Genomic DNA, 25,883 nt, shown 5'->3' on the forward strand with positions numbered 1-25,883 from the left:
TGGCTATTTATGCCTCTGAGGGCAACCTGTCCGCTATGACAGAGCCACTAGGAATCAGAACACTCAGTGGGCCACAGCCCTTCTCTTCCCACCCACATGATGTGCCAGAGTGGGTGCTTCCATCTTTGCCCCTCCCATTCGCCATGCACAGGTCAGAGAGTCAGGCTGTGTCCCTATTTCAGGCAAAGAGCAAGAGAACAGTATGGTGTTAACATCGATCCTACTTCCCTTCCCCTCCACTACTTCAGGTTGGTTGCAACAAACCCGTATTTTTGCCAGACTCCTCCGAGCCAAGTATGCTTCATAGCAGATTCCAGGCTAGAGCCTACACTCAATCACTTTGGACTCAGGCCATCTGGGCATGATGCCCCGCAGTTTCCTCAGTCATGTGCCGTGAAGGACCAGGCTTTCTTTTTCTTTTTTTAAATTTCTGATCTATCACCGACTGAGATTTTGTAAAATCCGATAAAAATAAGTCGTTAGAGACACGAACTCAAACCACAAATAGCACAACCTCAAGTTCTTATTATCAAAAACAACAGACATGAAGTTGGTTCTGCCTAATTGCTGTTGTTTAAACACTGACTCTCAACACTTACTCTCTTACTTCTGTACTTGTCACGTGCCGCTCACAGGCATTAACAGCCCAGTTTGTGGACCACATTTCTAGTGGCTCTGGTCTAGTGAACTGGCAGATAAAAGGAGCCAAGAGCCTTCTCGAGAAAGAATGCACCCGAGGGAAGAGAAGGTTGTGGTGCAAATGTCTTATTGATGGATTATGGACACTCGCCATAGGGGAGGGGTGATTCTGAGCACATTCTTGTCTGTTACGCCCACAGCAAGCCACAAAGGAGCGTTCTCACTAGGGTCTTAAGGGGAAGACATTGGGATAGCGTGTTGTGTCACATTTATAGCTGTGAAGACCGGGCCCTTAAGTCTTCCACAGTGTCTAGGCACTCAGCACAGCGGCAGGGGCCAGGGGTTGAGCTCATCCCAGAGAATGAAATTGGCAGATGCCTGCAAAAACTGGTTTCAGGAGCGTATGGAAAGTGCTCTATGGGGAATCCCAGAGACACTTGGAAGACATCTGAGAGGAACTGGATTTTCCACAGAAGCCACGAGGATGAAACCAGAGAAGTGTGGCCAGTAAGTTCCTGAGCCTGTGGTTATTTCTCCACTTCTAGAATGCTTAATTGGTGTAGACTTACTCAGTAACTGGCAAGATACACAGCCTGGTTTTCCGAGCTGCGCTGCGAGGGCTACTATAGTCGGAAAGGACAAATGTAAGTCACTGGAACCATCTCTACTCTGGAAGATTGTAAACCAGAAGCAATATTTGGGGAGGGGTTTCAGAGATTAGTGCCACCATCATGCACTTGAAGGATGCAGGGGTGGTGATTTCCACCACATCCCCATGCAGCCCACCCGGGGGACATGTGCAGAAAATAGATGGATCCTAGAGAATGACAGTGGATTATCACAAAATTAATCAGGTGGTGACTACGATCACAGCTACTGTTCCAGATGTGATTCCATTTCTTGAGGAAATTAACAAATCCCCTGGTCCCTGATGTGCAGCTATTGATCTGGCAAATGTATTTTTCTTGATAGCTATTAGTAAAGACTGCCAGAAGCAGCCTGCTTTATCCGGCACGGCCACCAATACACCTTTCACTACCCTACCTCAGAGGTTTACCAGTTCAGCCCCATGTCACAATTTAGTCCACACCAACCCTGATCACACTGCTCCTAAGACATCACATGGGTCCACTGCGCTGATGGCATTAGGCTGATTGGACCTAAGGAGCAAGAAGTAGTAACGACTCTAGACTTTTTGGTAAGACACTTGTTTGAGGGTGGGAAATAAATTCAGGGGCTTTACACATCACTGAAACTCTAGGGGTCCAGTGGTGTGGACAGGTCAGGTATCTTTTCTTTTTAAAAAAAAAAATTTTTTTTTTGGATGTTTATTTATTTTTGAGGCAGAGACAGAATGTGAGTGGGTTGGGGCAGAGAGAGAGAGAGGCACAGAATCTGAAGCAGGCTGCAGGCTCCGAGCTGTCAGTACAAAGCCTGACATGACATTCGAACTCACGAGCTGTGAGATCATGACCTTAGCCGAAGTCGGATGCTCAATCGAGTGAGCCACCCCGGCCCCCCTCAAATATCTTTCCTAAGGTAAAGGATACCTTATTGCATCTGGCCCCTTTTGCAGCCAACCAAAGGCACAATACCTAATGGGCCTCTTTGGATTCCGGAGGCAATATACTGCTCATCTTGCTGATGGAACTTGTTGCCTTTACCATGTTCCCCATCATCCTAAAGTAGCAGGCCTGACAGAGTGGCAGAATGGCCTTTGAAGACTCGGTTACAGCCCAGCTGGGGCAATGTCCCCATGTTCTCGCGCTGTGCTAGTTTAGAGGCATTTGTTCCAAAGGGAGGAATGCTTCCACCGGGCGACACAATGATTCTAACACGCTGGACATTAAGACTGCTACCAGCTACTTTGGGCTCCTATCTCTGATTCAACACATGAAGGGAATTACCGTACCGGCTGGGATGACTGATCCTGATTCCCCGGGGGAAACGGGGCTGCTACTGCACAATGGAGGTAATAGTATGTTCCAAATACAGGGGATCCTCTAAGGGATCTCAGTACCACCAAGTCCTGTGACTAAAGTCAATGGAAAACTACAATTCAATTCAGGGAGGACAGCCAAAGGCCTGGACTCTTCAGGAATAAATGTTTGGGCCACCCTACCAGGCACAGCCACGACCAGCTTGCTGAGGGAGAGGGAGTATGGAATGGGTAATAAAAGGCAGTTCTAAATACCAGCTACAACTACACACCCAGTGGGAAAAACAAGGACTCTGATTATTACCTTTCTTCCTTGTTTTGTTATGTTTGTGTGTACATAAATATGTACGTATTATAAATACACACATAGTAAGCACATCTTTTTTCTTCCCTCTGGTATCCTCTTATTACCTACCATAAGATATATTAAAAATGGTTAACCTTACATCACAGCATTTAAGCTATAGTATATGAAGGCGAGAAGTGAGCATCACCCAAGAACATCGCATCCTCTTCCAGGGAGAGTTAACATGTTTTCTGTATGTGGGTTAGTTGTTTGATGTTAGAAGTACTTTATGTGGAGATTAAGGATGCTTTAGGAAGATGTACACGATGCCAAGCTGACAAGGGTAGACTGTGAATGTTATTCTGTGTGTCAGCTTAGGGAGGCTGGAGGACCCAGTTATTCAATAGACCATGAACCTACATGTTATGTATTGTGTAGCTGTGCTTCACACCCATCTATAATCCACTGAATTTAAATAAGAGTTATCCTCGATAATACGAGGGGACTTCATCAATCAGTTAAAGGTTAGCCTTGGGGTTCCTGGGTGGCTCAGTTACTTAAGCGTCCGACTTCGGCTCAGGTCATGATCTCACGGTTCGTGACTTCGAGCCCTGCACCCGGCTGTGTGCTGACAGCTCAGAGCCTGGAGCCGTCTTCAGATTCTGTGTCTCCCTCTCTATCTGTCCCTCCCCCACTCACTCTCTCTCTCTCAAAAAAAAACATTAAAAAAAAAAAAAAAAAAAAGAAGCCTTAAGAGCAAAACTGAGGTTTCCAAGAGGAAATTCCGCCTTAAGACTGCAGCTTCAGATGTGAGGGTGATCTGGCTGCGACATCTGTCACCCCACTGATCGCCAGGGTTGATTCAGCTGATCTGGCTGGCGAGGCGGGTGTCCCCTTCCTTCCTCACCACTCCATGTGCGTCCCTCCCAAAGCTGAGTGCTCCATCGAGGTGGACGACCTTCTCCGATAGAGGAGGACCGTTCTTTGGTCAAGGGTATACGAGTAGCTGCACTCCCCTGCTAGAACCTCCAAACAAGTTCTCAAGGTTCACCTGGAGGAGAACGTAGGGTAGCCAAGCTTCTAAGACTCCAGACACATCCAAATGAGGCGTTGCATGTGGCAATTTGCCTTTGTTTAAAAAAAAAAAAAAAAAAGACTGCAGGCTCAGCTCCTGCCACAGCTTTCCCAGCCTTCTGACCTGCCCTACAGATTCTGGACCAGCCAGTTCCCACAATCACATAAACCCACTCCTTGAAATCAATTTAATACATATATAGCTTACTGCTTCTGTTTCTCTGGCAATCCCTGACTGACACAATTTTCTTCCCCAAATACCCCATCACCATATTATTATAAATTGTGTTTGCTGGAATACTTAAATTTTATTGTGTTTGAATTTAAAAGTTCAGAAACCACCAATGAAGTTTACAGTAAAAAGGCTCAATCGTGGGCTCCCTGTCCCCCAGGTGCCTAGTCCACTAGTGCCACCAGGTTCTTCTGTGTATCTTCAGAGACAAGTCTACCACATGCAATCAAACAGGAACACATGCGTGTATTTTTCTTCTTACATATAAACTGCAGCATACCATGCAATCTCATACTATGCTTGTCACTGAACGTCATGTTGTGGATTTCTATGTCAGTAACTAAAGAACTGCTCCATTCTTTTTTTCATTGGGCAAATGTAGTCATTAATGTAACCAATCCTCCACAATTAGGGTGACCAAATAATTTCTTACCTAAAGTGGGACACTTGACAGATGAAAGGAGCGTTAATAATTACACCAAAACCAGCAGGTATAACTGGTATGTTAAGCCCAGAACATAGGATCACCCTGTCTATGAGGAGTCATTCAGGTTGTTTCCAATCCTTTGTCATTACCAAGGTGCAATGAATACACTTATAAATATATAATCTTGCACATGCCCCTTTTGTATCAGTAGAAATTTCTAGAAATGGAATTGCTGGGTGGGAGGACAATTTCTTTTAATCAACTTGACTGGTCACAGGGTGCTCAAATTAAACATTTCGTGTCTTCGAGGATGTTTCCGTACCATTCCATCTGTGGACTAAGTGGATTGCCCTCTGCAGTGAGGGTGAGGTTCATTCAACTCACTGAGAGTCTGAATAAAACAAAAGCTGGAGAAAGGAGGAATTTGCCCCTTTGTTTGCCTCACCCATGAGTTGGGACATCTTATCTTCTGCCCTCAGTGGATTTACACCAGTGGCCCCCCTGGTTCTCTAGCTTGCAGATCATGGTACTTCTCGGCTTCTAGAATTATGAGAGGCAAGTCCTCATAATAAGTCTTTTATATTTGTTTAAAAGTCATAATACATACTTATAATAAAAGGTATATATCCTACTGGTTCTGTTTCTCTGGAGAATCCTAATAAACTAGGCCAAAGGTTATGTGCATTTGGAAGTTTGACAGATTACCAAAAAGTCCTATAACCTAGTGGGTTGAGTGTTGGAATCTTGATTTCGCCTCAGGTCATGATCTCACAGTTGTGAGATCACCAAGCCCTGTGTCAGGCTCTGTGCTGAGCTTGGAACCTGCTTGGGATTCTTTCTCTCTCCTTCTTTGCCCCTCCCCTGGCTCATGCGCTCTCAAATATTTTTTTTTTTAAATTGCCTGTCCTACTTACTAATCCTTTTCCCACTGACTTATGTCAAATTCATAATGTTTTAAGTTCTCGTATGTACATACTGAAGTCTGTTTCTGGGTTAGTTTGTTCCATTTATCTGTCTAAAGTACACCTAATTGAGTTTATACTACTATTTTTTTTTTTTAACATTTATTTTTGAGACAGAGCATGAACGGGGGACGGGCAGAGAGAGAGGGAGACACAGAATTGGAAGCAGGCTCCAGGCTCTGAGCCATCAGCCCAGAGCCTGACGCGGGGCTCGAACTCATGGACTGAGAGATCGTGACCTGAGCTGGTCAGACGCTCAACCGACTGAGCCAACCAGGCGCCCCTATACTACCTTTTAAAAAAAGTTTATTTAGTTTCACATTACCTTTTCAAACATTTCTTAGTGATTTTCACCTCACTTTTCTAGAACAATTTATCTTCTTCAAACAAATTTTAATAGTAGCAGTCATCATGCAAAGGTTAGAAATGGCTCCATTTATTATTATAGTTTCCTTTCCTGGGATTTTTAGGTATATAATTATTATTACCTGAAATTAAAAGTTCTGGCTACCTCATTTATAATCGACCATCTTCTTGTTTAAGCATCACTGCATTAGCAACAATCTCCTGGACACTATTAAACAATAGTCCAGATAATGGGAATTCTAGATTTTAATGGGTGCATCTAATGTTTTACTAGGTTTCCTTAACTATTTATAGCTTCCTGCAGGTAAAACTTACCCTCCTGCTTACTTCCACATAAATGCTGTTGCTCAAGTCCCATTTAAATGCCCCCGTTCTGGGTTTCTACAGCCTCCCGTATAGCTTCATGACAGCTCTTCCTGTACATACCTGTTTGTATTTACTGAGCTTTTAAGTTCTTTAAAGGAAGGTACCACAATTTAGTTTCATACTTGTACAGAAAGAGGAACGGAGGGAGGGAGGGAGGAAAAAATAGGAGGGAAGGAGGGGGACAGGAAGAAGGAGCAAGCAGCCACGGTGTCTGGCTGACCATTCACTGCACAACCTGAGAGAGAGTATTCACACACTCCACGTGCAAGGCACCCCTGGAGCACAGAAATATGAATCGTATTCCTTAGAATGCTGCAGCGTGGCAGCTCTGGGAAACGGTGCACAATAACTGGTGCTCAACGCGTGTGAACTGAACTCTACCAGCGACAAACGCTGATTGTCAAAGAACCTAGGAAGAAACTACCAACTCTGAATGATGGACTGCGTTCCTGAATATAAATGGCTTATTCCAGATCCAAGACACTTCTTTTGTAGAGATTACATTAGGCTCATGAATACAGTGTACTTTCCAATTGACATTATATGGTGCGGAAAACAGTCTCCAAACCGATGTCTATAAGAAACACTCACTACTTATTCATGTAGTTGAAAGAGTGAATTCGGTGAACTATATTCTTAAAGAAACCTATTTAGTGCTCAAACTATATACTTTAAAAAATACTATTTTATTTATACTCATGTATGAAAAAAAGTGGCTGCACTACCATGTTTACATACACACCAATACTGGAAACAATTCAATAATGAATCACTTTTAAATTTTATAAAGAACACACAAACATTAAAACACTGGTTATAGAAAGCAGAGTGGAGAAAAAAAAATTAGCTATCATTTTCATTAAAGAGCAGCACCCTCTGAGAAGAATCAAATCAGTTAGTAATATTCATCTATATTGCAAAATAATATATACATAGAAAAGTTAGTGATTGTACGGATTTTATTACTTTTACTAAGCCATTTTATCTTCCTCACACTCAATGCAAAGAAATAAAACAATATAAAGAAAAATATGTCCTCATTATTATTCACAATAAAAAGGGTCTGCTTCATTCTGCAGGCCTGGGCATATTATACAATAGGGAGCACTTAATGGCTCCAGTGGATCAAAGTACCATTTTGATTCTGACCCAATGAATAGAATCTCATGCATATCTGGTGACTGGACTAACTCCATGGGAGCTGTGATGTATTGAACCATTTCTGTGCTATCCCCAGATCTCACTAAATTAAGACCCTACACAAGAAAAGATAACAATCAATCTGTCCATAAATTGTATCTCTAGGCTCTTTCTTTAGTGGCAGAAGGTGGGAAAGGGGCCCTTTCTTGAGTATATGGATATAAGTATTGTTGTGTCTAAAGATTGCTGGATTGATACTGTGTCTGTTATAATGAAAATCAGGTGTACATCAAAACCACTGCCAGATTAAGAAACTTCCACAACTTGTCTCAATTCTTCGAATAATGGAGCAAGTTCCTTTTCTAGGCTGACAATGAGTCCTAAAACAGAGATTAAAAAAATTAGAACATCAGAAAAATATTCCTGAAAGTCTTTGACTTAAATTTCCTGTCAAAATTTAGTTACTAAAAAGCAAACAAGATCTAGTTTAATCCCCATAACTAAAGCAAGATATTGTAATGCTAAATGATCAAAACCCCGTATTAAGAAGTTTATTTTCATCATTAAAGTAAACAAAAAATATTTTTATGTATAAGAAGATATAAAATGAATTATATATACTGTAACTTCGTTACAGTTTTGAAAGGAAAACTTTAATTTACACTTTACTATTTCAAAACCTGTACAGATTCAGAAATGATACAAGATTTTTACTTAAAAAGCTACACTTTTTTCCTGAACAAATTTTAATGGACTTTATCAAAATATATGTAACAGGCTGCTTCAACCGTAAGCAAAAAAATAATTAGAAATTTATTTTATAAATTCAGCAAATCTAAAGCATAAATGGGTAAGTCAAGTGAAAGAATGAATTTTAAAGATGAATGGTATAAGGAGAAAACATACATTTCCATGTTTAAAATTTAGTGATGAATCTGGGAGACAAAGTAGTCTAGAAATTAGCGTATCTAGCTTCTCCTTAGTTTACCAGAGTGAAAAGCTATGTATTTTACACTGCTTGTTTTATGCTCAAAAATCTTCCTCTATTTTGCAGAATATTAAAAACATCTGAGATTCTAGGCTCAGTCAATTGAGCATCAGACTCTTGGTTTTGGCTCAGGTCGTGATCCCAAAGTTGTGGGACAGAGCCCTGCACTGGCAGAGCCTGCTTGAGATTCTCTCCTCCTCTCTCTGTGCCCCTACCCCACGCTCTCTCTCTCTAAAATAATATTGACAAGAAAAAAAATAAAAATAAAAGCATCTGTGGGGTGCCTGGGTGGCTCAGTTGGTTGAGCATCCAACTTCAGCTCGGGTCATGATCTTGCAGTTCGTGCATTCGAGTCCCACGTCAGGCTCTGTATTGACAGCTCAGAACCTGGAGGCTGTTTCACATTGTCTCCCTCTCTCTCTGCTCGTCCCCTGCTCATGTACTCTCTCTCTCTCTCTCAAAAATAAGCAAACATTAAAAAATTAAAAAATAAAATAAAAGCATCTGGGATTCTCAAAAAACGTTCTAGGAACTAAAATATATTTCTGTACATTATCAAAATTTATAACTGATGACTTAGTACATGATGGTGATTTATCACAACTGAGGTTTAATATATTTAAAATATCGACACCACTACCATCCTATATAATTTACAAAGTGTTTTCACATATAGCATTTTACACCTTCAAAACATTTAGAAATGGAAGAGACATTGTAGATCATCCAATCTTAACCCCTCACTTTAAGATGAGGAATGTAAAGACAGGTTTCAGTGACACAGCTGGAAATAGAACTTGCTCAAACAACTTGGAAATATAACAAATATTTATATTTGCTCAAATAACAGTTCTAAAAAGCAGTCAAATCTAAAGGAGACAATACTAAAAAAAAAAATCCCACTTTACCCAAAAATGAGTTAATAAATTACAGAATACAATCATTATTTTATACATAAATGCCCAGTGAAGGCTACTGGATATAATGGGATCTTATGATCTACTATAAAATGTACAGCCTCCTAGTATTTGTTCTCTAATTCTACAACCCTCACAAAGAACACATATATGTTCATCCTAGTCACGCTCTTTAAATTCTCAATCATAATTAAATATGCTTTGATTCCACTCATATGTGGAATTTAAGAAACAAAACAGATGAACATAGAGGAAAGGAAGGAAAAAAAAGTAAGATAAAAACAGAGAGGGAGGCAAACCATGAGAGACTCTTAAATAAAGAGAACAAACTGAGGGTGGCTGGAGGGGTAAAGGGGGAGGGGATGGGCTAAATGGGTGACGGGCATGAAGGCGGGCACTTGTGGGGATGAGTACTGGGTGCTATATATAAGTGACGAATCACTAAATTCTACGTCTGAAATCATTATTACACTATATGTTAACTAACTTGTATTTAAATAAAATTAAAAAACATCTATGAATAATATTGGAATAGAAATAAAGAAAGCATATACTTACAAAAAAAAATTCTCAATCACATTAATCTTGCCCACTATTGTTCAAGATTTTACAAACTCTAATAGATTGGTCTACATGGAATTGAACTCATCTCTGACCATTTTATTATGTATTTTGTTTGGTTATCTTCACCATTCATTCTCTTTTTGTTTTAGGCTGTTTTAATGTGAACAAGATGTTGCATTCAAGAGGTGAAGATAACGTTTAATTTTCCTTTCTATCTTATAGAATTAGTTACCCATACAATTTCTCATCTAAACTAGAAAATAACCCCGTAAGACAGTTAAAGCAGATATCAGCTCCATTATACAGCTAGAGTAAACAGAATCTAGAAAGGTTACTTTTCTGGAGATCAAGGAACAGACAGTGGAGCTGGGCCACGAATTCACGTTTTCTGATTCTAAATCTACTATTCTTATCATGTTAGACTGCTCAGATAAGGTGTTTTAAGAAATTAAAAGCTACATGGGGCGCCTGGGTGGCTTAGTCAGCTGAGCGTCCGACTTCGGCTCAGGTCATGATCTTGTGGTCCGTGAGTTCGAGCCCTGCATTGGGCTCTGTGCTGACAGTTCAGAGCCTGGAACCTGCTTCAGATTCTGTGCCTCCCTGTCTGCCCCTCCCCCACTCATGCTCTGTCTCTCTGTCAAAAATAAACATTAAAAAAGATTAAAAAAAAAAAGAAATTAAAAGCTATATTATTAATTTAATTTAATACACACCTGTATTGGCATTGCTGCTGGCTATGAAACTCACCACCAAAGGTAAACGATTGAATTGAACCACCTAAAAAGAAAGTAAGCTCTAAATTAAGATGTTATTCAAGGGGCAGCTGGGGCTCAGTCAGTTAAGCGTCGGACTCATGGTTCGTGAGTTCAAGCCCTGCGTCAGGCTCTCTGCTGTCAGCACAGAACCTGGAGCCTGCTTTGGATTCTGTGTCTCCCTCTCTCCCTCTGCCCCCCTCCCACTTGTGCTCTCTCGCTCTCAAAAATAATTAAATAAACTTAAAAAAAAAAAAAAAAAGATGCTACTCAAACGAGACATTTTAATCTTTCAAAAATTTTTATTTATTTATTAACATTTATCCATTTTTAAGAGACAGAGAGAGACAGAGTGTAAGCAGGGGAGGGACAGAGACAGAGAGGGAGACACAGAATCCGAAGCAGGCTCCAGGCTCCGAGCCGTCAGCACAGAGCCCGATGCAGGGCTCAAACTCACGGACCGCGAGACCATGACCTGAGCTGAAGTCAATGGCTTAACTGACTGAGCCACCCAGTCACCCAGGAGTCCCTGATCTTTGTGATGGATTCAACTGAGGCATTTATTTAATGACAGTATAAATAAATATACACTTCATGACAGTATATATGCATATTTTATATGATTATTTTGTTTAACCTCATTTTTTAAATTACCTGACCAATTACTATTTCTTTTTATTTAATTTTTTAAATGTTTTTTTTATTTTTGAGACAGAGAGAGACAGAGCATGAGCAGGGGAGGGGCAGAGAGAGAGGAGACACAGAATCCGAAACAGGCCCCAGGCTCTGAGCTGTCAGCACAGAGCCTGACGCGGGGCTTGAAGTCATGAACTGTGAGATCATGACCTGAGCCGAAGTCGACCGCTTAACCGACTGAGCCACCCAGGCGACCATCTTTCAAAAATTTTTAAATGACCAACGTGTAAGATACTATGTAACATCATGTAATATGAAAGAGCTGAAAACAAGTATTTCCGTAAAAGACTTCCGATTATCTCTGAGAGATATTAACATTACTTAGCCTAAGTTTTTCAAGTGGGACTGTGTCATCCTCATCTGTCTTTAAACACCCAGCAGCATGTCAATTATTACATGGCAGGGGCTCCACAAATATCTGATAATTAAATGGCTAAATAAAGTCAGTATTTCTCATTTAAGTAGTTATACTATCAAGATTTTTCTGCTTCCTGTGTACCACTATTAATTTAAATTAATTTTTTTTTACACTTATTTATTTTTGAGAAACAGAGTGAGACAAAGTGTGAGCAGGGGAGGGGCAGAGAGAGAAGGAGACACAGAATCTGAAGCAGAGTCCAGGCTCTGAGCTGTCAGCCAGACGCGGGGCTCCAACCCACAAACTGTAAGATCATGACCTGAGCCGAAGTCGGACGTTCAACCGACTGAGCCCCCCAGGTGTCCCTAATTTAAACTAATTTAAATTAAGTTTAAATCGACTATTATTTAAAAAAAAACTTAGTTTCTGGGTGCCTGGGGTGCTCAGTCGGTTGGTTAAACATCTGACTTCAGCTCAGGCCCTGATCTCTTGGTTCGTGAGCTCAAGCCACGCTTTAGGAGCCCCGCTTCTCTCTCTCTCAGTGCCCCTCGTGGGATTCTCTCTGCCCCTCACTCACTTGAGCACGCGCGTGCGTGTGCTCTGTCTCTCTCTCTCAAGACAAAACAAAACAAAACACCAAAACCCCCCCTAAAATTAGCTTTAACCTAATCCTTATCGGTGAAATTAAAGGTCAAAAGGGTTGGTCGTCTTTTGCCTATTACACATTAAAATATGTTAACTTCTAAAATAAAAAATATCACTTGTGTAACATCAAGCAGCACATGAATCATACCCTGGGAAACTCTGCTCTAAAGGAGAAGCTACTAATTTACTCGAAAGAAAACGCAGCCAGACATCAAGAGGTATATAGCAACTAAATTCTTTCCTAATAACCTCACATATTATATATATATATTCCAAATCAAATGAAGGAATTAGCAGCAGTTAACAAATAACTTATCATGTGACCAAAAAAGGAAAACTTTTTATCTGTCACAATAACAAAAAAAGTATGTCATTTGAGAAATCATATTTGTTAAGCTAAGGGCACCATCTACTGGAGGTAACAGTGGCCTGACTTCCTTTTTTAGGATAATGTACTTTATTAATAAAACTTTTAATTACTTTTCCATATTAATTAATTCCTGATGTAAAATGTAAAGAAAACTACTACAATTCAACATAACCAATTTGAAGGCTAATGGCATCCATTTCAAAACTAAAATTTAGAGTAACATAAGCTATTTTATATAAAAGACATAATAATAGTTGAAAGCAGCAAGCCATTCAATAATTATGAACCTACCTGGTAGGTGTTATAGTAACAGATGATACTTTTATTTTTTGAAAGTCCAAGTTTGCTCCCTTGATCTGTTGCCAGGGCAAAAGTAGATAAGAAACCAGGTCTCAAAGCATGTTCTGGAGCATTATCATTGGCCACTGGAAATACAAATGATTTACATAAAAATTACGCAGTGGACAGGATACAGAGAAGTTCACTGCACTTTGTTTTTTTAAACATAAATCAGTAAAAATATCAAGCACAAGGGCTTTTATGCTTCACAATATTGAAAATCCTATCACTAATCGGGTCTTACAATTTAGGCGAGATAAATTTCTCAGTCAGAAATTGAGTGATCAATAGCTAAAGGCAGAAATGCTGATTCTCGCAAGTTTTTTTAAAGAATACTAAACGTCTATATTTTCTTAATTTCTACTCTAAAACACAGATCAGTGTGTTTATTAATAAACTGAATATTCTGGCTAACCAAGAGCCAAGCTAGAATAGTCCAAAAAATTTCAAAAAAATCTTTGCTTTCATAAAACCCATAGCAGTATCACTTATAGATATTGACAATTTTGCAGCTGGTCATCGGTTTCAAGTTTCTTTCATTCATTTAAAAGCCTGAATGAAGTTGTACCAGTAAGTTCAGAGCTTAAGGCTTTAACACAGAGATCCTAAGAAAGAACACGAGAGCTGGGAAATCCGAGATTATTTTGATTTCGTTTAAAGCTCTTGCTACAGAACTGAGTAAAGAAAAAGGCAGGTGCCTTATTTGCCCATGACCCCTATGTTTTATGGTGGGTTAGAAAGCACACTGACCCACACATCAGAAGATAATGGGTTCTATTATTATCTTCTCACTGACTCATGTGCAACTTTGCCCTTGACCATCTTTGTTTACAAAACAAAAGAACTAAAATTAGGTGATTTTTAAAATTTCTTTCTAAAGTCTAAAATTATCTGACATATATAATAACCTCGGGTGGAAAATAAATTGCAAACAATATACAGAACGTTATTTAATCTTTCTTTGGTAAGGCTATTATAGCATCCCTATGAACTATGACCATCCATCTGATAAGAAAGAAGTAGTAAAAATGGTCTTAATACATACTGACTCAGTGACATCATATATACTTTTTTAAAAAGCTGAAAAATAGGCAAAACATTTGCTGTTTTTTTTTGTTGTTGTTGTTAACAAGCTCTTCCTTAGGTGAACAAGTCTTGTTAAAGTCTGGTTAAATAACATAATTGTGAAGGTAAAAGTTTAAACAATATTTTATTTCTAGTAAAAAGGCAAAAAATCCACAAAGAGTAAACAAATCAATGTATGTTGATTCAAATGTATGAAGTTTATCCCCAAACCACTAGCAACACTGATTAAAAAGTGTTGGGGGTAGTGTGTACGTGTAATATATCCCACTGCATATGTGCACAGTCTCAGCACTTACATTTACCAATGATTTACATTATACTACAAATGTCTTCAAGAAAAAACGGGGCTTGTGATAAACCCATGCTTAAACTCTGGATGGTAACACAATATATTCAGCATGTAGTTAAGTCCTAAGCTCCAACCCAGCCTTCAACATTCAAAAGCAAACATTTCCGCCCCCCAACCAAGACCATCTCCTGAAAGTACTGCAATAGCTTTTCTATGCTTGCCTTCTGCACTACTGAGACATAAATACGTTTTTACTCGAAAGCAAATGTGACACTGGTGGGGTGCACAGTTTTACCTTTAATAACAGGCACTCCGTCTCTATCTGACACAACGATAGCATGGAGCCCTTCAACACTAGAAACAAAAAAAAAGAAGTTAAAAGATTATGAAACATTTCATCTTCTCAAAACATGTACCTCAAAGTCATTATGGGGATTTTCATGTATATTTCTGAAAAACTATGTAAACTCCGTTATTGATCTCATAAGCACCTATGCATCTGAATAAGAGTACTGAATAAATTGAATGAAAGTATTACTGACATGCTTATAATCTTAAAACTTTATGTAATTTACTGATAAAGATCTAAAACAATGTAACTCTCCGTTAAAATTGCTAATTATCCTTTCACTATTTATGAAGTATGACGGCGTTTATCAGGAGTAGTGGCTACAGCGACAAAAAGACAGATTTTTCTCTTTCTCTCCCTCCATATCAAGTGCCTAGTATTTGGGGCACTTGATATTTATGATACCATGATACAGAAATAGTCACTGCTTTCACAAAGCTTACAATCTAGGAGGGAGACTATCAATCAAATAATCTCATGCTAACAAACGTTAAACGACAATGGTATCAAGTGCCATTAAGATATCTGTGAGGTATGAGAGTCTATAAAAGGTGGGTTGATTAGGCAAGTGGGTCAGGGAAGGCTTCCCTGAGACAGGTGATTAAGCTGAGATGTTAAGGCACTAGTCGAGAGATGAGGGGCAGAAAGCTCATCATTCAGGCTGAAGGAACAGGATGGAAACAATGAAGATCACATAGAAATCTTTTCAGCTATGCCTACGTAAGAAACAGTGGAGAAATGGTCCAGACTATAACCATACAGTCCAGTCTAGGCTCTTCTACATTTACTATTCGTGCTACTCGGGGACAGCTATGAAACCTCTGTGAGCCTCCATTAACAATATGAAAATGGGAATAACTGTACTTATTTGGCTATCATAAAATTTAATAAAACCATGCATGTAAAGTAGAAGCTAGTACATAGTTAACATGCAAAAATATTATTATTAATTAACATCAGAGTGTCATTTGTGCACACTGACCATTTATTACTGTAGTTTAAGTAACAAATCATTAGAGAATTCCTAGAGCACAAAACTAAAGTGTTAAAAATTAAAATGGGAAAACATTCTCCAACTTTTAGCCCTATACCTATCTTATAGTATCCGAAGACTGCTACTCAGAAATGTTCAGTGCTCCTACTATAATCCACATTATCCATTCCTTATTGTGTTAACCTTAATGTTTTAACTTAGAAATGAGAAATATTTGTATTAAGATACTGAAATTAAATTTTTTAATGTTTATTTTCGACAGAGAGTGAGAAAGAGAGAGCATAAGTGGGGGAGGGCAGACAGAGAGGGACACAGAATCTGAAGCAAGCTCCCGGCTCTGAGCTGTTCACGCGGAGCCTGACATAGGGCTTGAATTCACACACCGTGAGATCATGACCTGAGCTGAAGTTGGATGCTTAACCAACTGAGCCACCCAGGCGCCCCTGAAATTAAATTTTAAAGATCCCACTGGCAAAAACTTTTAAGTCAGAGAAGTGTTATTAAAATTTGAGAAAATGTTATAAACACCACCATTTATGAACCTCATGTTAAAAACAGGAATGATGGAAAAACTGTGTATAAACATTCACTGGTATTATTTTATTATCATTCAATCCTGAAATTACCTACGGATTAAAATGTGCTCTATGAAGTTAACGTATAAAACAAATTCTTCTTAGTTAAAAACTAAGTTACATAAAAATATATACCACAGATATTTGCACACACAGACACTAGTCTGTACATTTTTCAATAGCAACATCAGTTGAAATAGGAAAAGGTTGGAAACCTAACTGTCGTCAAGAAGGACAAGTTAAATAAATTATGACACACATACAATGGAATACTCTGCAGCCATTCAGAACAAAGAAACAGCTCTTTAAATGTACCGGGAAGGACTGAACTCAAAGGTACATCGTTAAATGAAAAAAGTTTTAAACAGTGTATACAGGAAGCAACAAATTATGTAATGACACGTGTATGTATATGTTTGCAATACACTGAACGTTTGTGTCACCCCCAAAATTCACATGTTGAAACTCTATTCCCAGTGTGATGGTATTTGGAGATGGGGCTTTTGGGAGGTAGTCAGGCCATGGAGCTGGAACTCTCATAAATGGGAAGAGTGCTCTTATTGAAGGCTAGAGAGCTAGCTTGTCCTTCTACCACATGAAGATATGGGAAGTCTGCAATCTGCAACTCAGGAAAGGGCGTTCACCAGAATCCAACCATGCTGGCACCTTAATCTTGGACTTCCAGGCTCCAGAACCGTGAGAAATAAATTTTGGTTATTTACAGGAAATCCAATCTATGTGGTATTTTGTTATAACAGCCTCAACTAAGACCTCTGTGTATGTGTAAATATGTATGTGCTTATATGTATGTTTGTTTGCAGGTGCATGAAGTATCTTTGAAGGTGATGGGTGGCTCTGAGAGGGTTAACTGTGTAGCTGGGGGGCAGGTATAGGAAACTTCTCACTATGTCCTCCAGTTAACTTTCGAATCTTGAACTTTATGAATATATTGTCTACTCAAAAAATAAGCAAATTAAAAGCATGTAAAGAGAACTACAAAACAATGTTTAGAAGTATCTGTGTCATCATAGGTAGTTTCTTTTTTTTTCTTAAATACTTATTTATTTTTGAGAGAGAGAGTGCAAGCGTGCATGAGTGGGGGAGAGCCAGAGGATCTACAGCAGAATTCTGCCCTGACAGCAGAGAGCCCTATGTGGAGCTGTGAGGTCATGACCTGAGCTAAAGTCCAAGGCTTAACTGACTGAGCCACCCAGGCACCCCCACCACAGGTGGTTTCTTTTCTCCTATTTTCAAGGTAATTAACTTACATGCCAACTAACGCAACAAAAGAGGAAGCAGAAATAAAACGACTTTCTTTTTAATGGATTTTAAATTCACAGAGATAATGCCCAACAGAGTAGAAAAATTTCTCACACACTTAAAATACTCAAAGAAATCAGGTTACAAATACAAAAGGTGTTTCCAATTGTACACATAGTGAACAAAGAATAACATGAATAGACTTTAGCAATAGTTGAAAATAAGTATGATGCATTAATAGGCACACTACACTTCTAAAAAAAATTTTTTTAACGTTTATTTATTATTGAGAGACAGAGAGAGTCAGAGCACAAGCAGGGGAGGGGCGGAGAGAGAGGGAGACACAGAATCCGAAGCAGGATCCAGGCTCTGAGCTGTCAGCACAGAGCCTGACACTGGGCTTGAAGTCACAAACCAGGAGATCATGACCTGAGCCAAAGTCGGATGCCTAACCGACTGAGCCACCCAGGTGGCCCAGGCACACTACACTTCTCGAAGGACTTGATTATGAAATATTCTGCACACATCTAAACCTTAAACTTAATCAAACATTTTTACTCCAAAAAAGGAAATGTTGCATTAGTAACCAAACATCATACTTTGTTTTATTCATATAATAATGAAACATTTGGTTATTTTAAAACACAAAAAAGTTGTGATTATCATAAAGCCTGAGCCTGCTTTGGGTCACAATTAGACTTTTAAAATATAAATTCAAGAACTATATTTAGGAGGGAATTTTAAAATGAATAAAAACATATTCCATTAAGTGCCTTGGTAAACTGGCTCTGGTCATTATGGGGGACAAAACAAAACACACGGTCCCAATCCTTTTTCTTTCACTATAGAAAGATTTTCATTAGACTTTTACAAATGCCCTTTATACAAATACCTACTATGCTTCTGCTCCTATATTGTGTTGCCAGCGTGATACTTCCCCCGGCCCCACAGGTCAACTTTAGCATGCTTTCAATATGCTGAACTTCCAACAAAGTAGATACAGATAAGAACAAAAGGCCATTATTTTGTACAGTTTCAGTATGGACACATTTTAGTTACCACAGGTGAATTAACTAACACTATCCCCCTGGGCCAAATTTCAGGGAGTATGGTCTATTAATTGAATAACTGCATAAAGTACAAACTTCACTAACTCTTCACACAAATCACTATGTGAATAACTTTGTAAATAACAGATGCACATTATGTCAGTAACCAGTCACATCACTTCTTTCAGAGTGTGCTGGTGATTGGTCACTGAACATCTGTTACTCAGTGTATGCAGAGACAGTAGAGCATGGAGTTTTGTGATCTCCCTGTGTCTTCTAAAAATAAAGCATGTGACATTAAAAAGAAAGGAAAAAAAAAAAGGGAGTGCCTGGGAGGCTCAATTGGTTAAGTGTCCAACTCTTGGTTTCGGCTCAGGTCATGATCTCATGGTTCGTGGGTTTGAGCCCCACATGGGGCTCTGTGCTGTGCTGACAGCCTGGAGCCTGCTTCAGATTCTGTGCCTCCCTCTCCTTCTGCCCCTGCCCTGCTCTATGCTGTCAGTATAGAGCCTGCTTGGGATCCTCTCCCTCTCTCTCTGCCCCTCCCCCGCTCTTTCTCTCCCTCAAAATAAACTAACTTAAAAAAAAAAAGAACTGAAATAGGGAACTGGCTAATAAAGATGAAATACAGCAAAGGGAGGAGAAGTGACAATGCTGGCGGTGAAATTCAAATAGAAAGTACACAGTTCTAGAAGTAACTGGCTGGAAGAATGCTGCCACTTTCATTCTTGTGCGCAAGATGTACAGCCAGAGGAACTTTGTGAAAGTGCACTTACTGACATAAATGAGGAAAGTGGTTGTGATGAAACCGATGAAACTATCCCGGAGGAAGTGACACTGGCAAAAAAACTTTGCATAGCATCGATAGTACAAAGGACAAAACTGTTGGCAGCTGATCCAAACTTAGAAAGGAGTGTGCCAATTTGGCAAGGTACAGAAAAGATGCCTGTTCCTTATCTTAAGGTTATACCTTTCATATATTTTAATGTTTATGCAAAGAAGTAAGCACTATTCAGTGGGGTGGAAGGCAGGGGAGCCTGTGTGGCTAAGTCAGTTAAGCTTGGCTTCAGCTCAGGTCATCATGGTCAGTTCGAGCCCCGCACCAGGCTCTCTACTGACTGCGTGGACCTGCTTGGGATTCTCTCTCTCCCTCTCGCTCTCTGCCCCTCCCTCACTTGTACTGTCTCTGTCTCTTTCAAAATAAATTAAAAAAAAAACAAGACAAAACAAAACAAAAAAACAACACTGTCTCAGCTTGTATGGTCATTTTTATGGCCCTGCACTACCGTGCAAGGCTAGGACCGCCTGCTAATCATTATGTTGAGAACAGAAGCAGCACCTGTCTTTCTAGTTTGCAAGTACTGCAAGGAAGAGAGTAAAAATGAACTTAAGTACTGCATTAACATGAAATCGAAGGTAACAATTACTTAACACTTCAATAGTATTGTCTTCCTGAATATAGAAAAATATACATAAATCAAACCCACGAGATAATATCATTAATTTCTACTAATCTGTAATCACAGTAAAGGCACAATAGACAAATCACAACAAACAATTCAGCCAAAACTCCAAACAAGAGATTTTTTCCTTTTGTTTATCTACTGACAGAAATAATAAACTGGCATCTAAAACTTTTTAAATTCAAACATTTGGAGAATAAAAAAAGAAGTAACATAAGGATCTCACCACGTATTCTGCTACATTACACCTCAAAGGTTATTTAATTATTCTGGAATGTGAAAATGAGTGTCTTGAGTTATATTCCTCTCTCTTAGGTCCTTATGTATTATTTTACACCGAACTAAATGTGAACTTTAATTCAGCTAAAGGGACAAAGTCCTTTGAATCACAGAAATATCTAAAAGGAAGTTTGCCGGTCTCAACAGAGAGCCTAATTGATAGTGGTACATCAAACGGACTGGGTGCAGGGAAAGGAAAGCCTTGTGACTTTTCCAAGTATGAAGTGCTGCCTACGTCTAGCATTTTCGAGCTACGCCGACTCAGCAAGTAGCTCTTAAAAGTAATACTACAGGAAACCCAAGCTCTCAGGGTTTTTTGCTCCTTAAAATTGCTCTAACTACTTCAAAGCACGATCCATGAAACAGCCCTCTGGCATTCACTAGCTAGTTAACCTCTGAAAGTCACATTAACTAATCTAGGCCTCATGGTATTTATCTGCAAATTCAAAGGACAGTTCTTGTGCTACCTAGCATTATTTGAAATGGTAAATAATAGCATAATAGGACCATACTATTAGTCTAAAAGAAACAAAACGCTACATAATCAATCATATATTATGCAAAATTTATTTAATATCAAATGAGTAATTTTTTACCTTGGTAACTTTTTATACAGGAATCGCTTCAGGTCCTGAAAGAGAATATAAAATTATCTTATAATAATGTGCCTTGTACCGTTTCTCTAGATACTAAGCTATCCACATTTCAGGTACTTTAAGTCATCATTCATAATCCTTCTTGCTTGTGGGTTTTTTTTTTTCTTTCTGATTTTGACACTAGTTCTATGACTTGGAACAAGTTATCTAACCTTTTTGTCTAAGCCCCAGTTTCATTATTTGTTGAGGAGGGGTAATAATCATGAACCTATGTTGTAAGGCTGTTAAAATTTATTGAGAAGATACGTGTAAACTTATAAGCATATCTAGAAAAATACACATATAGTAAATACACATTAGCTGTTAAATTAAATCATACTTTTCATACAATTTTACATCCTGTTGCTATTGTCATGTTCACTTGGAAATATATTATGAACATCTTTCCATGTCCACAGATAAACTTTCTAACATCACTTTAACAATCCTGGGTAAATTAAGCTGGTAAGAACAGATACTACACTTGATCTTAGCCAAAAGGTCAAGAAGCAGTAACAATCCTGGGTAAATTAACTTCTCTGGAACTCAGTTCCTTTTCATGAGTAAATATAAATAACAACACGTGTCAAGTGTTAAGCACGAAACATAACCAGGACTAAAGAAATAAAAGATGGGGTGCCTGAGTGACTCAGTCGGTTGAGTGTCCGACTTCCGCTCAGGTCATGATCTCACGGTTCACGGTTCAAGCCCCGGGTTGGGCTCTGTGCTGACAGCTCAGAGCCTGGAGCCTGCTTGAAATTCTGTGTCTCCCTCTCTCTCTGTCCCTCCCCCGCTCATGCTCTATCTCTCAAAAATAAAATAAACATTTAAAAAAAATAAAAAGAAATAAAAGACTGTTTTATTTCCTCTCATTATACCCTCTCACCTGGGGAATTTCACTGACAATCCAGGTATCAGTTATGAGGTCCTCATAAGTAAATCAGGTACCTGTTGTTTTGAAACTCTAATCCCTACTATTCTCTAAACCTGAATGTTCATTTCATGTTATCACCACCATCTTACCTCTGCTCTTATCTTAAACACGCACACTAAAACTCCACTCAATGTTTCATGTGAAATCCACATTTCCTCAATCTCATTTCCACTAACGGTACTACCAAACCCATTATTGAGATTGAAACACAGAGTAATATTTAACCCTAACCTCACCTTTGTCACTTCTAAATGATTTGTGAAGTCAAATGTTTTTAAAATGATCTCGGAGCGCCTGGGTGGCTCAGTTGGTTAAGCGTCTGACTCCTGATTTCGGCTCAGGTCACGATCTTTCGGTTCATGGATTCAAGTCCCGCTTCAGGCTCTGTGCTGACAGCGAGGAGCCTGCTTGGGATTCTCTCTCTCTCCTTCTCTCTGCCCCTCCCCTGCTCACTCTCTGTCTCTCAAATAAATAATAAACTTAAAAAAAAATTTTTTTTTTAATGATCTCTTCCTCTCCTTTTCAACTGACATTACACTCTAGGTTTATTTTATTATTTATGACTTGCCTCCCAACTGGTATGCTGGTCTCCCATTTCTATCCCACACAGTTCTACACAATGCCAATAACCATATTATTCTCCTTCTCTACTTGGGTTAGAGATACTTCCCAGATGATTCCCTGTGCAGCCAAGGTTGAGAACCAACGTCTGAATGGCTCTCCACTGTTTAACAAATTCTGTACAAATTCCTTTAACATTTGAGCCTCTCTACAATACAGTCCACACCTAATTTTACAGTCCTGCTTCCTACCACTCCCTTGTACATATCCTCAGTCCCAAAGTGGACTACTCACAGCTCCTCCACAAACATCTTTCTCTTTCCTATCTCTGAAACTTTGCTTACACTATTCACTCTAATGGTATTCTCTATCAATCTTACTTAAAAACAAAAACAAAAACAAAAACAAAAACAAAAAAACCCTGCTTCTCATCATTTAGAGCTAATCTCTACCAAATACTTCAAATAAGCTTTCCTGATAAACACAAACGAGATGTAATCCCACTCTCCTTTGAAGTTTCACATAACAATGTATATACATTTATGATCACTTGCCTACTCTACTTTTTAAATTTTAAAAACCCTTAAGGAATTATACCTTAGTCATCTTCATTTCACCCACAGCCTTTTTCACAACCTTTGCAAGGCAACGCTCAACAGATATACAGTGATTTGAGTATGCCTGAAGAATAGGTCTCAAAAACACAATGGGAGACACCCAAAAATGGAGTGATAAAGGCACACAAAGTTCCTAAATACTGAAACACAAAATCTTGCAACCTAAAAAGAAAAACCACATTCATAATAATGTTGAATGATCATTCAGTGTTATGTTTAAGAGCATAAACTCTGGAGTCAGACTGCCTGGGTTGGTATCTTGGCCCTACAACTTACCAGCTGTGTAACCTGGGGCAAGTTACTTTATCTTTCTATGTCTCAGCATCCTAATCTAGAACCCAAGGACAATAGTGCCTACTGCACAAAAGTTGTTGCAAGAATTAAATGAGTATATTATATTCAATGTTTAGAAGAATGTCCAGCATGTATGTAAGTAAAATAACAGGATGTAAATTACAGACATAAACATTAGTAGTATTAATTCCCTGTTGTTTCTAATAACTAGTACAATTAAGTTTCCTAAACTTAGAACTTGGGTTCTATTGCTGTGCCAAAGGGGTATCAGAAATCATCTCAAATTGCTCCAATGAATCTAGAAACATCATGACCACTTACTGGGGGGCGGGGGAGGGGGCGGAGATTCAAGGCAGCAAAACATCATTTAAAAATTCAAACGGTATTCAGAGCCTCTCAGGCCCGCAGGCCTAGGGAGTGGGAAGAATACAATTTCCTAAACTTCAGACACCTTAGTGTCTTCGATCCCCATGTGGACAGAAACTCAGGACACCCCCCCCCCCCCCCGCAAATCTATTTATAGTAGTTACTCGTTCCAGAGTCTACAGAAAATACTTGGGCGGGGTGGGCTGTAAAAGGAAACATTTCTACTTGGGAAGCTTTACCTCTCCCCACCCAGTAGGCCTCCACCAAACTCCCCACCCTCCCCTTCCTCTTGTGTGGGAACTCACATCCGCCATGATGAACCCCTTTCTCCCGCAGGATCAATCTCCACTCCTGGAAGAGAAACTCCTGGTGATTCTCCCCTCAAGACTGCTTCCCACCTCCGACCTGATAAGCGGGGTCAGCTCCCATCAAAGCCAGGCAAGAACCCCCGGCTCCAGGACCCGCACCAGGCAAGCTGAGCTAAGTCGGGAGTTCCCAAATACCCAGGCGGCAGCCGGGATGCCCTGCCTGTCAGCCCACTCCACCCTCTACCCGCCAAGATCTAGGCCCAAAGGAATGGGGGAGAGGAGTCCTCTCCTTCCCTGGCGTCACACCGCCCGCGCCAGCTGCGGGCCCTAGCTGAATAACGAGCAGAGCGGCTCGAGTTACCTGGTTTGCTGGGTTGCCGTGTTCTCTCAGCTGCAAATTCAGGGACAGCTTCAAAAACAGTCTCCTCCAAAAGCCGTCGTCACATGATTTGTGACCTCTTCCGTGCTCCAGGAAGCACTTCCTACGCCTCCGAGGCCCGATGACACGAGATTTCCGGGGAAGCGCAGTGGCTCCGGAGCGCGCCTGGGGCTTCGGCGTCCGACCCACTCGGCCCCTCCCCGCGCCTCCCCGCCCCGCCCTGCGGGCTGCTCCCTGCGCCTGCGCAGAGCTGGGGGCGTCGGGACCCAAAGTGGTGGAAAAAGCGTTGGTACTAGACCTTTCGGCACTAAAAGCCCCCCGGAAAAATGCGTGCAAGGGGACATTGTTGTGTGGAGAGGGTGCGTAAGTTTCGTTAGTTGTTCCAGGTCCACCTTTTCTTGTAGGTGAAAAAATTTGAAGGGGGTGGTGTTTGCACACTGAACGGCAGGCCCGATGACTGTGATTAGAAGTCCCAGGTTAATAGGTTTCTGACCCCAGTGCCCTAATCTGCCTTGGCTTTTCCTGGTTGCCACCCACGTGCTCTTACAAAAGGTCTTGTCTAGATTGAATACAGGAGCTGTGGGCTTTCTGGAGTCCTTCAACAATGCAGACATTGGACAGCCTTCTGCGCCTTTTAAGGATGCCCGTATTATTTTTTGTTTGGTGTCTTGCTTGTTTGCACATTTAACAAAAACCTACGGTAGGTGGTAAGAAAATGAAGACTGTCAGAACTGGTGGACAACTCATCTTCAACTCCAGTCCCTAAAAGTGGAGTGCAAAAGGAATTAACTCTAGCCCAAGACGTGGTGAAGGGTCGGATGCTTGTTTCCTAGTTATTCTTGAGGAAGAAATGGCAAACTGCAGAGTTCCCAGATGTTACGGATGACCTCTCCTCATCATTACAGGTGAACTTGACAGTTCCACAGCAACTCACATGGTTGAAGATCACTTCCTTTTTCTTAAACCCTTGGATCTCTTAGCTTCTGGGATTCTGCATCACTTATTTTAGATCCTCACCCACTCTAGTTTCCTCTCTAGATGATGACATGTAAAGCTTGTCTTTGTTTTTTTTCTTTCCAGGTTCCCGAGAATGTGAGTCCTAAGTCTGCACCTTTCGTCAAGAGTTCTAGGTTCACATTTTCAGGTGTTTGTGGGTTGTTGGATATTTCTACATGCATGTCTTATTGTCAGTTCTGACTCAGAAGCTCCAAAAACTTCTCCAATAAACCTTTTTTTCCTAATGTGTGTGTATTGTTTCCATTTTGTTCCTTATGTCAGCTTGTCTTTCCCAACAGTGATTTTTGCATCTACATTTTTTCCAGTTCTTCATTCAAACCCTTATTTTCTTTAGCAAGACTATATTAATAGCCACCTAATAATAGCCA

General features: G+C 39.9%; 1 protein-coding gene, 1 long non-coding RNA gene and 1 pseudogene across 2 annotated transcripts; 1 reads left to right on the top strand and 2 right to left on the bottom strand.

Moving 5' to 3' along the window:
* Positions 1 to 7,232: 7,232 nt before the first annotated feature.
* On the bottom strand, positions 7,233 to 24,592 carry LAMTOR3 (late endosomal/lysosomal adaptor, MAPK and MTOR activator 3). The gene is made up of 7 exons (XM_060654567.2): positions 24,481 to 24,592; positions 24,117 to 24,162; positions 21,001 to 21,035; positions 14,731 to 14,789; positions 13,013 to 13,146; positions 10,614 to 10,677; positions 7,233 to 7,811 (listed from the first exon to the last, which is right to left on the bottom strand). Exons 2-7 carry the CDS (start codon positions 24,123 to 24,125, stop codon positions 7,738 to 7,740), a joined length of 375 nt encoding a protein of 124 aa, XP_060510550.1. The 5' UTR covers positions 24,126 to 24,162; positions 24,481 to 24,592; the 3' UTR covers positions 7,233 to 7,737.
* On the bottom strand, positions 21,377 to 21,553 carry LOC132693506 (U2 spliceosomal RNA; annotated as a pseudogene).
* LOC144616155 (uncharacterized) lies at positions 24,535 to 25,739 on the top strand. The gene is made up of 2 exons (XR_013555200.2): positions 24,535 to 25,403; positions 25,579 to 25,739. It is a non-coding gene; the product is annotated as an uncharacterized LOC144616155 (long non-coding RNA).
* The last annotated feature ends 144 nt before the right edge of the window (positions 25,740 to 25,883 follow it).

Source organism: Panthera onca, chromosome B1, assembly GCF_046562875.1.
Source record: "Panthera onca isolate mPanOnc1 chromosome B1, mPanOnc1 haplotype 2, whole genome shotgun sequence".
Lineage (NCBI taxonomy): Eukaryota > Metazoa > Chordata > Mammalia > Carnivora > Felidae > Panthera > Panthera onca.